Source organism: Salvia hispanica, chromosome 3 (genome assembly GCF_029641045.1).
Source record: "Salvia hispanica isolate PSC_SH4W2 chromosome 3, Shi_PSC_v1, whole genome shotgun sequence".
Classification (NCBI taxonomy): Eukaryota; Viridiplantae; Streptophyta; class Magnoliopsida; order Lamiales; family Lamiaceae; genus Salvia; species Salvia hispanica.
In genome coordinates, this window is record NC_142694.1 from 29,792,956 (window position 1) to 29,805,859 (window position 12,904).

The following is a 12,904-nucleotide window of genomic DNA, read 5'->3' on the forward strand; positions in this document are numbered from 1 at the left end:
TTGGTGGAGATGAATCTACATGGCTCCGTGTGTGCCTGAATTGTTTAAAATTTGATTATCAAAATTCAAAATTTATAAAGTAAAAGGATTTGACCAATTTCAAACCCATAATTCAGTTTCATAGTACCAAATATATCCTTACTGATGCAACCAAGATGTTATTTTTTGCAAGAGATATTATAATCCCACAGCGTACAAAACCAATCTCTACCACCATCATTCCTCAATCCTCACATTATACAAGTTGCAGAATTAACACCCAATTTTGAAATGGGAGCATTCAATTATACAGGCACTAGAAATTACCCAAAATCGGTTCCTTCTACACCTATCTCATCACTACAAAAATTTCAGTAGCACTGTGAATTCCCGCACAGAATATTTAGACGACTAGGCAAATATTTCTATCTAGATAGGTTGAAGAGTGCATCCAAATGAGTATAACAGTAGATCATTTTTTCTTTCCTTCAGAGCTATGCATTGGATCCTTATTCGGCTTCCTCATTGTTCGCAGCCACTGTGACACCAACATCGGCAGGCCTTATTACTCGGTCATGCAGCTCGTATCCAGCCTGAAAAAGGCAACAAAGAGCATACGTGAGGGAAAGATCAACAGCTAGAATAGAAGTTCCCTAACTTTTTGAAACTAATAATAGCACTGAGTGGATGCAACTGTTTCACAGCTTTTCAGATACCTTTAGAACAACTGCAACACGACCTGCCGGCTTTGAAGCATCTGGTACTTGGAACACTGCATTATGCCTTGCTGGATCAAACTCCTCATCTGTTGGGTCATATTTCTCAAGTCCAAATTTTCTAAATACCTGCAAATGGAAAAGAGTCAGTACACTTATTAACAATGTTTACATGCAGAAAACACTAAATGGGATAACACTATCAGGCATATCTATGCCAACGAATGATGAAGCTGAAACATATTGGATACATTCAAATAAAGTACATGCTGCATTATAGTCACAAATTAATCTGAGATAGTTCCTGCCTGCATACTGTTGCTTCTATTCATTACTATAACCTTGTAGAAGAGATTGGAAGATCTTTCTTTATCAAATAGTCCAATGAAACCATGAACTTGCTGACCTCTGTGAGAGTTTCGGGAATATCCCCATTCATGAGTACAACTACAAGATGTACATCTAATAACTATTTCTTGTTACTCACCCAACCGAGAAATTCCCAAATCAACAGTACTTCCAAACAAAGTACTAGATATTATATAGTACAGGATTTAACTTATGACAGTACATTCCCTTTTAAGAATCATTTTCACAAATTCATGTTCATTTTCTTCTTTTTTGGTTTTTTATGAAATGTCCAGTAATCCAGAAACTCCCTCATGGCATTGTGGAAAGTCATCAAACATGATACATAATTATGTACTCCCTCCGTCTCATAAAAGTTGAGTCGTATTCCTTTTTAGTCCGTCCCAACAAAGTTGAGTCATTTCCTTTTTTAACTAAAGACAAAACATCTGATCACTCTTACTTTATTCCATCATTTACTTTACTCTCTTTTATCTTTCCTACTTTTTTTATCTCTCCTATTTATTTAATATAAATTCTTAATCTCCGTCCCCAAAAGTTTTGTCTCAACTTTTATGGGACGGAGGGAGTATATATTACTAGAGATACTCTGCAAAATCTTCGATAAATTAATCAATAAACATGCCTAAAATCTTTATGCAGAACTTATAGCTCCATCAGGCTGTCAGGTAATTCCGTTTGGGTTAGTGGCATAATAATTAAAAAATTGTAGTCCTAATCCTAAAGTTTCCATTTTTTAGGCCATTCTGTTATCGCAACTTTACAAAAGAGACGCGTTGTATGAGTTCTATATCAAAATGGTCCTTATCTCTTATTCTTAACCAAACAACAATACACGCAAAAAGATATATAAAGAAAATAAAAGAGTGTGCACATCAACTTTATAGATTAATTATATCTTCTTATTCTTGCTTATCAAATTAAAAAATCACGACATTAGAATAAAATACAATGGATACTAATAAAATTTGACAAATAATTAATACCATCATTCAAGTGATAATTGATAAGGGAGGAAGAACAAGAGGAAAATAAATGAACAAAATAACAGCGCCAAATTCAATTTCTAAGTAGAAACAAAAGGATCAATAGGGAAGGCATTGAGTTCACTTTATAATTGTAGCAATTCCCATTCTTATTATCATTCCATCCATGCCTAGTTGCATTTCTTCATAACAATCACTTCCTAAGTACAGCTAGACAAATAATAAATTTGCAAAGCACTTTACATCATACCAGAGAAAATCTACTGAAAGAATGAGGAATCAGAAACTTAAATACCTCTGCTAACTGTTTTTCAGTCATTTCAACACCTTCAAGGAGTGTTTTAAGTTGCTTAACAGCTCCAGCTGCATCTTCAGGGGCATCAACTTTTGAAAAACCCCCTTTTGCAGCAGAAGAAGCTCTTCCCAGATTATCCGCCACATCCAAAAGGCTCTTAGCAAAATTCTGCATCATGGGTTAATGATATTTAAGCCCAGGAAAAAGAGGTCCCCATAAAGCACGAACAAATACACATACCTGAATGGCAAACTTCTTTACATTTTCTGATTCACGCCTTGTACGCTCTTTCACGTTTTCCATCTCCGCGAAGGACCTTAGCACCTTATCCTTCATTTGATCAAACTCCTCCTGCTTTTTCACCAGAAGTTGTTCCTTTTCCACAATAAGTTTCACCAGCTCATCTCTAGAAAGCTCACTCTCCAAATCTGAATCATAAACAGAAATGTCAACTTAAATAGTGGAAAATCCCAAATATATGGGTAAATCAGGACCTGATTCACTTTTATCATCTGTATCACTAGAAGCTTCATTAGAGTCCTTAATTTCTTTTTCATTTCCAGAATGAGCCATTGTCTCCTTGTCACTGGGCTCTGTGGATGCAGACGATGAAAATCCGAACCATTGAAAGCCTGTTGAGCTCAACACAGAATGATGCAGTGATGAAACCTGAGCAGGTACCACCTAAAATAGAAATAGTACACCTCTCAATTCTACTAACGTTCACACAAAGAAAATTCCATTTTACAAGAATCTATAAAGCAATGCAACACAAAGCACACAATTAGAAGCCATATATGACCCGTTAATTTAAAAAATCTCAGTATCCATCTCTAACAATAATGTAGCCTGGTATGCCTGAGATAGAAGCTGTTCTTTGCTCCTCTTTTTGGTTAACAGGTCATTGTTAATTTTTACTACAAGTCACTGCCTAATCAAATCTGGACTGCACACATCTGGATACTGGTGGCATATTAAGCGAACGATACAGTGAAACAGATCAACATTGAATCATAAATGAGGATGGATGGACAGTTATTTCAATCTCAGAAGTTCGCCTATCTAAAATTGCGAAAATTGAAATAAAATCCAGGCAAACGCGCACAAAAACGAACCGATCAAAACCTAATGCGGAAAGAGAAGAACTATACCATATCGTTAACTCTGTGTAATGAAACTAAGTAATTGGACGAAGTTTGAAATTTCCTAGTTCCACGGCGGCCGGAGAGGAGCCCCGAGTTGCGGGACTGAGTTAAAGCGAATGTTGAGAACCGAGTAGTTATCCTTCGCAGGGACATGACGGCAGTGGCGGTGGAGCAATGGAGTCAGAGAGGGTTTTAGAGGGATTTTAGGCTTGTCCACCAAGAAATGAAGTGAGAATTGAGGTGGGGTTTCTAAAACAAAAATAAAAAAATAAATTAAATTGAGGTGGAGTTTCATGGTTTATACTATTGACTTAATTGCCCCTGAACATAAGATGAAACTACGATTTGTGGTGCAGCGATAGCAGGGGTTTTGGCGTCCTTTGAAATCCAAGTGGAGTGCGGTTTAGAAACGACCAGAAGCTTCACCTTACTTCCCACTCAAGATGTCCACCTTTAATTTTTAGTTTGTCCCGCTTAAGATATCCATTTTTCATATTTGAAAATAATTCAATCATTCTCTTCTCTGCTCACTAAAATATTCAACCACTTCTTTTCTCTCTGTTTACTCCACATAACAATTTCTAGGCGCATACACTCAAACCACTCTTTAGCAGAATCAGTTAATGAAAAGGGAAAGAGTCTTACCCTTATGGCATCGTCGTCGATACCATTTAACTTGAGCGTGTTCGCGATTTCCACAAATTTGGAGAGATGGCGGTTAGCGTCCTCAGTGGCCCTACCTGCAAAAGGAGTTTGCTCGACCCTTTGTATAGTGTTTCCTTGTTCTTTTTCTCCAGCGCCTCTCGGGCTGCCCTTTCCGCATCTCTCTCGTCCATCAACATCTTGACCATCTCCTGCAATTTTTCGAGTTCCGTTTTGTCAGCCATCGATCCTGATCCTTTTTCACTCCTTATTTTCCTACGAGTTCTTTCAAGTTCTAAATCGAGCGGTTCTAGGTTGTCCTTCCCAGAGCGCGTTCGCATACAAAACCTGCAAGAATAAAAAACAAAAACAAATTAAAAATAAAATCAAAACTGAAAGCAATTAAATTCCAAATTAGCAAAATTATTCGTTTGACGATATCACTCCAAAGTGAATTGTCTTCCCCGGCAACGGCGCCAAAAACTTGATGCACTATTTTTTAGCACTATAAATACCTGCAAGTATACAGAGTAGGAATAGTATAGCTAAAGGTCAGTGCCGGATATCGAACACGGGGAAGACAAACACAAAGTGTCTATCATCTACTAAGACTCAATTACTATTTGGAAGAACGAAAGGTTATTGAAAACTTTTTTGGAAATAGAAAACAATATAAAGCATATAACAACTAAATGCAAATAAATCACGAGATAAAATATAGAGATAAGGGAATTCCAGGGATGTGCATTCACAGTTATGGTTATACAAATTCCAAACTACAATACCCTAGCACAGTTTATACTTTAAAAGGACGAGTCGCCTAGCTTATGCTCATGCGATGCAAACATTGATTATAAAATTAGGGTTGTCAATCCTAACACGTAACTCCATAAAGTTCCTAAAATCCTTGAAAAGTCCTCACTCTCAATTAACAGTGTCGTTTTAAGGGAAGCTAACTGTAGCGTCTACTAAGTGAATCTAACTCGCTAGAACTCTCTCACAGTTATGAAGCAAGCTATATTAAATCATACACGATTGTGTCACTCAATCATGCAGCATCAAAACTACTTAGGGAAGAAACAAAGTAAAAACAAAACAGATATTAAATAGAAAAAAGAATTGTATAACCAAAGTCGTTACTAACACATCCCTAAAATCCTATGAATTTAGTTACACATAATGAAATAAGCTAAACACATAGATTGAAGGGAAAACAATTTGAACATAAAACTAAAGCAAATAAAACTCGTAGGTTGAATCCTTGTCATTCTTGATGTTCTTGAAATCCTTCTCCAATTCCTTGCACAAGTGAAGTACTCTAGCTTTTTGATATCTATGAAATATTTTGCAAGTAGAAGCTCTCTCTTTTGATGAAGCTTGATGTCTTATTTATAGGGGAAAGCCGATCCTTGTTGTAGAAGGAAAAAATCTTCAAAATATGGTAAATCTTGGAGCCAATCTAGGGCATCTCGGATTCGCCGCCTTTCTCCAGCGGGCCGCCGCACCTTGGCCGGCGGTCGCCGCGTTGGAGTCCAGAGAGTCTGTTTCTCCGGCGGCGGACCACCGCATGGCTTCCGGCGGTCGCCGGGCGAGACTTCTCTTACAAGCGTATATTTCCGAGGCAGACCGCTGCATTGATCTGCCTGCCGGGCACCGGCGGTCGCCGCACACCTCTGCGGCGGTCGTCGGTCGCCGTCTGACTCCAGATTTCCATACTTTGCGTTTTGGCTCCCTTTTTCGGTTCAATTATGCACATTTCTCACAAAACACGTCAAAATACCAAAATAGACAAAATATGCAAATAATGGACGTGTAGAGTGACTTTGACATTGAAAACGGACCAAATAATGGCTTTAAAATAGTGCAAAATCCGAGCATATCAAAATACACCGGGTAATTTACGATGGAATTCATGAAGATAGACCACTTACAACGACAACTTATTGATCATCAACAATATCTATCTTGTAGTCATGGTTCAGATTGAAACCAATGCCACTTCCGCCGAGAATGCCTCGAAGACTATTGTACTCCCTCCGTCCCAAGATATTAGACCCTTGTTCCTTTTTGGGGTGTCCCAACATATTTGAGTCATTTCTATTTATGGTAAAAATTTACTATACTACCAACTCCACTTACACTACTAAACAACATCTCCTAAATTCCTGTGCCCAAAAGAAAGGGCTCTACTATCTTGGGACGGAGGGAGTAATTCTGCTTCCACGCCGTAATTTTGGAAGTTATGTGCGGGGTTCCCTTAATGTCGGAATGCGGAAATTCTTAGCGGATGTCATCTTTGATCTTCTGTAGGTGTCTAGAACGGAAGCCATTATTAGATTTTCATCCTTGTGCCACCAATGACGCTGCCAAAATCTCTTCCTCTCTAACTACCCACATGCGCCGAATACGATCATCCTTACGAAACTTGTTGTGAGCACGGCCATTTCCACCTAAATTTACGAACATACCCAAGGAGACAAAGACAGTAGCCCTCATTAATTATAAACTACAAACGACTACAAGAGGTTGTTGACGATATACTCATCCTCAACAGAGCACCCATTGCTATCAGTTGCAGTACCTTTGGATGACATAACAACTACAACACAGTCCATTCATATATATTACCAATCAAATTATGCATCAACCATTTTCGGCAAAGCCAAAATTGTGCAAAACCAAAACGTCATTCATAAGTAGAAACACATTTAAATGAATAATTAACGTAACACATAACCGCAACACTAACGAATTAAGTTTATCACAGACATTAGAGCGCTAAACATTAACATCAGACCAATATTGCGGGGTTTGATACATCGTGTACAAATTGCTTTCGCCACCGACATACTCACCTCTTTGCAGACGCCGAGCTCACCCTTGTTACATATTGTGTGGCTACTGTGAACTTCAATTTATGGGCGCTTAGTGTTGTGTGATCCCAAAAATTGAGGAGGGATTGTACCCCACGTATTTTTACAAAAGACCCGCCATGTTTTAGGCGATGGGTACCCATTGGAAAAAGGAATAAATTGATGAAGTGCAATTTTGTCTACACACTTGAAACAATACACTTGAAATGGCCCAAATCTAATTCAGTGAACACCATTTTCAATTCTGCTCTGGTGGGCCACCTCTCCCCCACTTCTTGATCACTTTCAATTCATGGTCAACTCAAATATGGTTAACTGAACAGGTGGTAATAGTATATAAAATTGAGATTCATATTCCACTAACTTAGTCTATCCATTTTTTTTTCACAAATTCAAACAACTTCTTAAATCCACAACGATCAAATGAGACATCTAATGAGGACTGAAGGAAATACTATAATATACTCCCTCCGTCCCAAGATAAGCGACTCATATTTCTTTTTGAGACGTCCCAATATAAGTGAGAACCATTTCCTTTTTTGGTATTCTCTCTCTTACTTTTTCTCTCTACTTTATTAACTCTCTTACTTTATTTACTTTTCATTTTACTAACAAAACTTCATTTCCTTAAATCTCGTGCCGAAAAGTTTGTGCTCATTTATCTTGGGACGGAGGGAGTACTTCTTATGAATAAATAAAGTTTAAACACTAATAAAATGATAAAAATAAATAATGTGCTGTACAAAATAAAATCAAATAAAATTGGAGATGCAAATAGCTTCTTAAGGTTTTAAAAACCAGTAAATCTGACTATAGCAAAATAAGAGTGATGAAAGATAAAGTGTTCTAAAAAAATTGTAATTCAAATCATTATGAATTTAATGCATAACTCATATCAAATGTTTGCTATGTCAACAAATAATCGGTAATTTCATTTTATTTTAACTAACGTTACAACTTACTAGTACAATTTTATTTGAAAGCCCAATATAAGTCGGAAGGCCCCAATAAATTTCCCACAATAAAAATAAAATTGATACCATAGAAAATCAATTCTTATGTAAAGGTCAAATTAATAGTATGAATGTCATTAGGACATCTTTTAAATTATGTCACAATGTACATTGAAATTATTTTCAAACTAACTACATCGAAATATTTTTGTTCCATATTTAAGCACATTTATCAATACTATCATTATATAATAAAATTATTATTATCTCAATTGTTTTACACAAATTATACTTACTCATAATTTTGTAGTATAATACAACTTTGTTTCAATAAAATTAAACTTTTGTATCTAATGTATTACGGTATACATTTATTATTAAATATATTTATCATTTTATTGTATCCTATACCAAATAAATATTTCATAATTTGATATAAAAATAAAAATGGGCAATACATATCACGGGTGTGATATTAGTTCAAACTAATACCAAACCACTATACATTGAATAGAAGTAGAAGAAAAAACGTAAACTACTAGTGGTAAATATACACAATGAAAATCTACATAGTCACCATATTCCTACAAAATGTTTCATCGTTTGCTTTGGGCAAAATTTCTCCACCCGCCATGATATCGGCGGCGTTTAGTTGAAGCCGCGCATCAAGAAATGCCTACCGTCTTCCCGAGCAGCCATAACACCAGAGACATTTCTATACCGAATATCGTATGCAGTGAAGTTCTATCGAGCATGAAGCCGTATATCGTAATCCCAGCTCTATTGTTCTCAAAGTATGTCACTGCAACAAGAAAATATTCAAAACAAAACTAACCCACCTTGAAAAAAAAAATGGTTAGGCTTAGGCAGTAGTATCTTATTACCCAGCGCCTGCCGTTTCTGAAAAGAGATAGAGCTGTATACATAGGAAGGATCAAACTTGCAGTTGTCGAGCTCGTCATCTTCTCCGGAATCAGATGTACCTGAAGCTCCATCAATAAACTGCTCATCAGATACCGGAGTCTCTGTATCGAAGGAGTCCACTGTGGCACACACATGCCACTTGGCTGCAAGGCACATCACGGCTTGTGCCTTGTGCGTGATTCTAGTCGCGCTGCGCAGCAATATCAAGAGCCCGGCTAGTAGGCTAACACAACATACCTGCACAGCACATACAAAAACAAATCCAACATTTAATTTATATAGTCCCTTCATTTTCATTAAGAGTGATATCTATATAGTGTTTCAATATTCAATCACACACCGCGAGCTCTCCAGTGTGGTATACGTTGACATCTGCGTTGGGGCGTGTGGTCATGAGCAGAGACGAGAACTGGCTAGCTGTGATGAATATCAAGGACCACAGGATGAATGATCTGTATCTGTGGCTTATGATTCGGAGGTGTCTTCTGATTCTGAGATGCTCTTTGAGGACGGATTCGACATCAGAATAGACTTGGAAGACCTGCGCAAAGTCCTGGAGCCGGAGGATTTGGAGGCAGCAGATGAGCCGGAACAGAACGCACACCAGGAAGAACACCATAGTTCTGTAGAACCACGAGCACAGCTCCAGGATGCAAGCGACTGTGTTGCTCACCGCGGCATTGCCTAGGAACGAGATGCGCGTCCCACCTGATCCGTACCACCACATCTTGTACGCGCTCTCAGTAGCGAAGCAGGGCAGTACGAAGATGAACAAGAGCTTCAACGATCTCTAACAACATTCAATATGCCTTGTCATTTCACAAAATCATAAACTGCAAAGTTTTATCAAATCTATATCCAGAATTGAATGTTTTTGTTTCATTCAGTTGATTCATTTCACAAAATCATAAACTCCAAGGTTTTATCAAATCTATATCCAATGAGCAAGCAAAAGGATTCAATTGATTCATTTCAAAACCTAATCTGCAAATAAATCTAAATCCAATGAGGATGCGAAAGGATTGGAATCGAATGTGTGAATTTCATTCAATTGATTGAATTCAAAACCTAATCAGCAAATAAATTGAAGGAAAAAAGGAATAGAAAATACATTGAATTGCTTGGTGTAGCCCTTTCTGACGATCTCGCTCTCATCGCGAAGCTTGTCGAAGAACAAAAACCTCCGGAGACCGTACTTGCTGACGAAATGCGAGAGGCAGACGAAGGAGATGGCGGCGACGCCGCTGAGGGAGAGCTGCGCCACAGCGTCGTAAGGCCTGCTGTGGCGGGAATCGCAGTAGGTGCAGGCGAGGACGAAGTGCGAGAAGGCGGGGATGAAAATGGTCATGGCGACGAAGACGAACCACGAGAGGCAGGTGGTCCACGCATTCGATTGATCCACGCACAGCCATTTCAGCCACCGGCGGAACGCCTGCAGCTCGTCGTGAGCGTTCGACGACATCCGCATCAGCGTCCGCCTCTTCTCGGTAGGGCTCATCAACGGCGATTCCCTTCCCGATTCCGCCATCGAAATCGTCCGATTTTTTTCTTTTGTTTGTCGTGGTGTCAAAATTCGAATTTGGATCTGAGTTGTACATTCGCCAATGAGATTGCGGATTTGATTGGAGATGATGGAGTTTATGCGTATGAGATTAAACCAGAGGAAAAAGAGATGATTTTCTGGATTTTGCTGATTTCCTTTATTGATGATTTGTGGAAAATTCGAGTGCTATTTGGAGGGAAGTATCAATAATACTCCGTATTTTATAAAGGTTCCTTTGATACAATTGATTTTGATTTATAAAGAATTTATTTAAAATGCATGTATGTAAATATTCTGAGAATCTTGTATACTAATATTAGGAAGTTCAGGGATGATGTAAATAAGCCCTTAATTAAGAACTTAAAAATTCTAAATCGATTAATGGTTGAGCGGGTACGTTTTCTGTTTATAAGTTGTTGTTTTGATGCCATCTTGAGTCAAGAGTATATATACAAGATCTAGTGCAGTTTAAGAGAGTTCAGAATCAGTTCTCAACCATAGAGCGGAGGATTGAATGAGTGGAAGTTTATGATTTCATATTTTACATGTCATACTAATTCTTTGTTTAGAATTCCACGGTAAACATTCAATAATTCTTACTCTATGTTTAATTGTATTATTTGAATAATATGCCTAGTCCATGTAATTATTTTGATTTTCCTTGTGCCTTTACGCCCATTAGATTGATTATTTTGTGAAAGAATCTTAGCTTTGTTAGTAGTAATATTTAAGAGATGGGTAACATCGTTTGATTAGGAAGAATCAACATCTTAATTAATAATAAATTGAGAAATCTGAGGTTATGTCTGAAGTAACGTATCATTTGAATTTTGAGCTATTAGTAGGGGTGAGCATTCGGGTTTCGGTACTGTTTTTTGCCCAAACCGAACAAAAACCGAAAAATTGAATTTAGTTCAAAATCTGAACCGAATCGAAAAATCAAAAAATCAAAAACCGAACTTAAAAAGCTGAACAAAACCGAAAAAACCGAAATTTTAAAAAATATATATATAATATTTTATATTATATATACTAATACAATATAATTATACAATACTATAAAATTAATAGAATATATATAATGCATATTATATAAAATATATTAAATAAATAGAATAAATATATATAATATTATATTTAAAATATAATTCGATTTTTCGGTTTTTTTTCACCCTAACCAAACCGAAAAATCGAAAAAATCGAACTGAATTTCAAAATTTTTGTTTGGTTCGGTTCAGATATTCGATTTTCTGTTTTTTCGCTCACCCCTAGCTATTAGTAGAAGTTGCAAGCTTATTTCTTGAAGAAAACTTTGGATATAATGTGCGATCTACGAATCATGTGCTTCGAGAGAAGACGTGATTTTATCTTAATGATAGCTTAATAACGCTGGAGACCCTAGTCGATATAATTTTATACTCCATCAGTTCGCCATTAAGAGTCTTGGTTTACCATTTTAGTCTTTTTGCGATTGGGAATCCCGATTCAATTTTACTATAATGGCGGGTAGACTACACATTCCACTAACTCATTTCACTCACATATTATTATAAAATACTTCAATTTAAAAATGCAATTAATGAAAAACATTTTATAAATAACACTTCATTACATAATTCGAAAATCACATTATAAATTCTCAAACATCAAAAGTTACATAATCCAAATCCTAAAAGATAATGAACTGTAAAAAAATATTCTTTTGGTGGTGGTGGCGGCGACGGCATGTTCAAACGAGACATGAGGAGCGCAATTGTTTGGTCATGTATCGCTCGTTCTGATCATATCATACAAGAAGTGTTGGCCGTTACAGCGATGAACAACATTCCCATTAAAAGAGTCGTGGAAGTTTTGGGGGTCGCTTGGTTTGATCCGTCTCGTCCTCTGCCTCTAGACATACTTCAATTAAGAATGAGCATAAGAAATTTTATAGAGAAAAATGAGAGAAGAATGAGTGAGCGATAGTTTGTTAAAAAAGTGAAAAAATTGATGATGAATGGAGTATTTATAGATGAATTAGAGGATAAAAAGGTGAAAAAAGGTAATATTTGGGGAAGTGGGATATTTTTTATACTAGTATTAACCCACGCGCTATGCGCGACTTAGAATATTTTCGTACTATCATTTTGATATTATGAATAAATAAAATAAGTGACAATATCATTACATATTACATAAGACTAAAAAATTTAGAAATGTATACCAATAATATATAAATCTAATAAAATATTTTATATACAAATAAAATATTAGGAGACAATAATATTATTGTAAATTGATAAAATGATGAACTATAAAACAAATAAAAAACACATGTATAAATATTAATAAAACCTAACATTAGTAAATAAAATAATAATTCGTAAGTCGTGAAAAAAGTACTTATATTTGTAAACAATCTTAAAAGTACAATAATGCGAATAGTAAAATAAAGAAAAGAAAAGAAAATAAAATTAAATAGTACATAGTCAATTAACGT

The 12,904-nt window shown here is 36.4% G+C and overlaps 2 protein-coding genes across 2 annotated transcripts; both read right to left on the reverse strand.

Moving 5' to 3' along the window:
- Nucleotides 1-138: 138 nt before the first annotated feature.
- On the reverse strand, nucleotides 139-3,728 carry LOC125211310 (grpE protein homolog 2, mitochondrial-like). Its single transcript, XM_048111044.2, has 6 exons — nucleotides 3,497-3,728; nucleotides 2,840-3,029; nucleotides 2,586-2,773; nucleotides 2,346-2,513; nucleotides 696-824; nucleotides 139-572 (listed from the first exon to the last, which is right to left on the reverse strand). Exons 1-6 carry the CDS (start codon nucleotides 3,641-3,643, stop codon nucleotides 489-491), a joined length of 906 nt encoding a protein of 301 aa, XP_047967001.1. The 5' UTR covers nucleotides 3,644-3,728; the 3' UTR covers nucleotides 139-488.
- A 4,638-nt stretch (nucleotides 3,729-8,366) lies between these two features.
- Nucleotides 8,367-10,604, reverse strand: LOC125214040 (uncharacterized). Its single transcript, XM_048114892.2, has 4 exons — nucleotides 9,994-10,604; nucleotides 9,223-9,672; nucleotides 8,843-9,119; nucleotides 8,367-8,760 (listed from the first exon to the last, which is right to left on the reverse strand). The coding sequence occupies exons 1-4, from the start codon at nucleotides 10,408-10,410 to the stop codon at nucleotides 8,624-8,626; spliced, it is 1,281 nt and encodes a 426-aa protein (XP_047970849.2). The 5' UTR covers nucleotides 10,411-10,604; the 3' UTR covers nucleotides 8,367-8,623.
- Nucleotides 10,605-12,904: the final 2,300 nt, after the last annotated feature.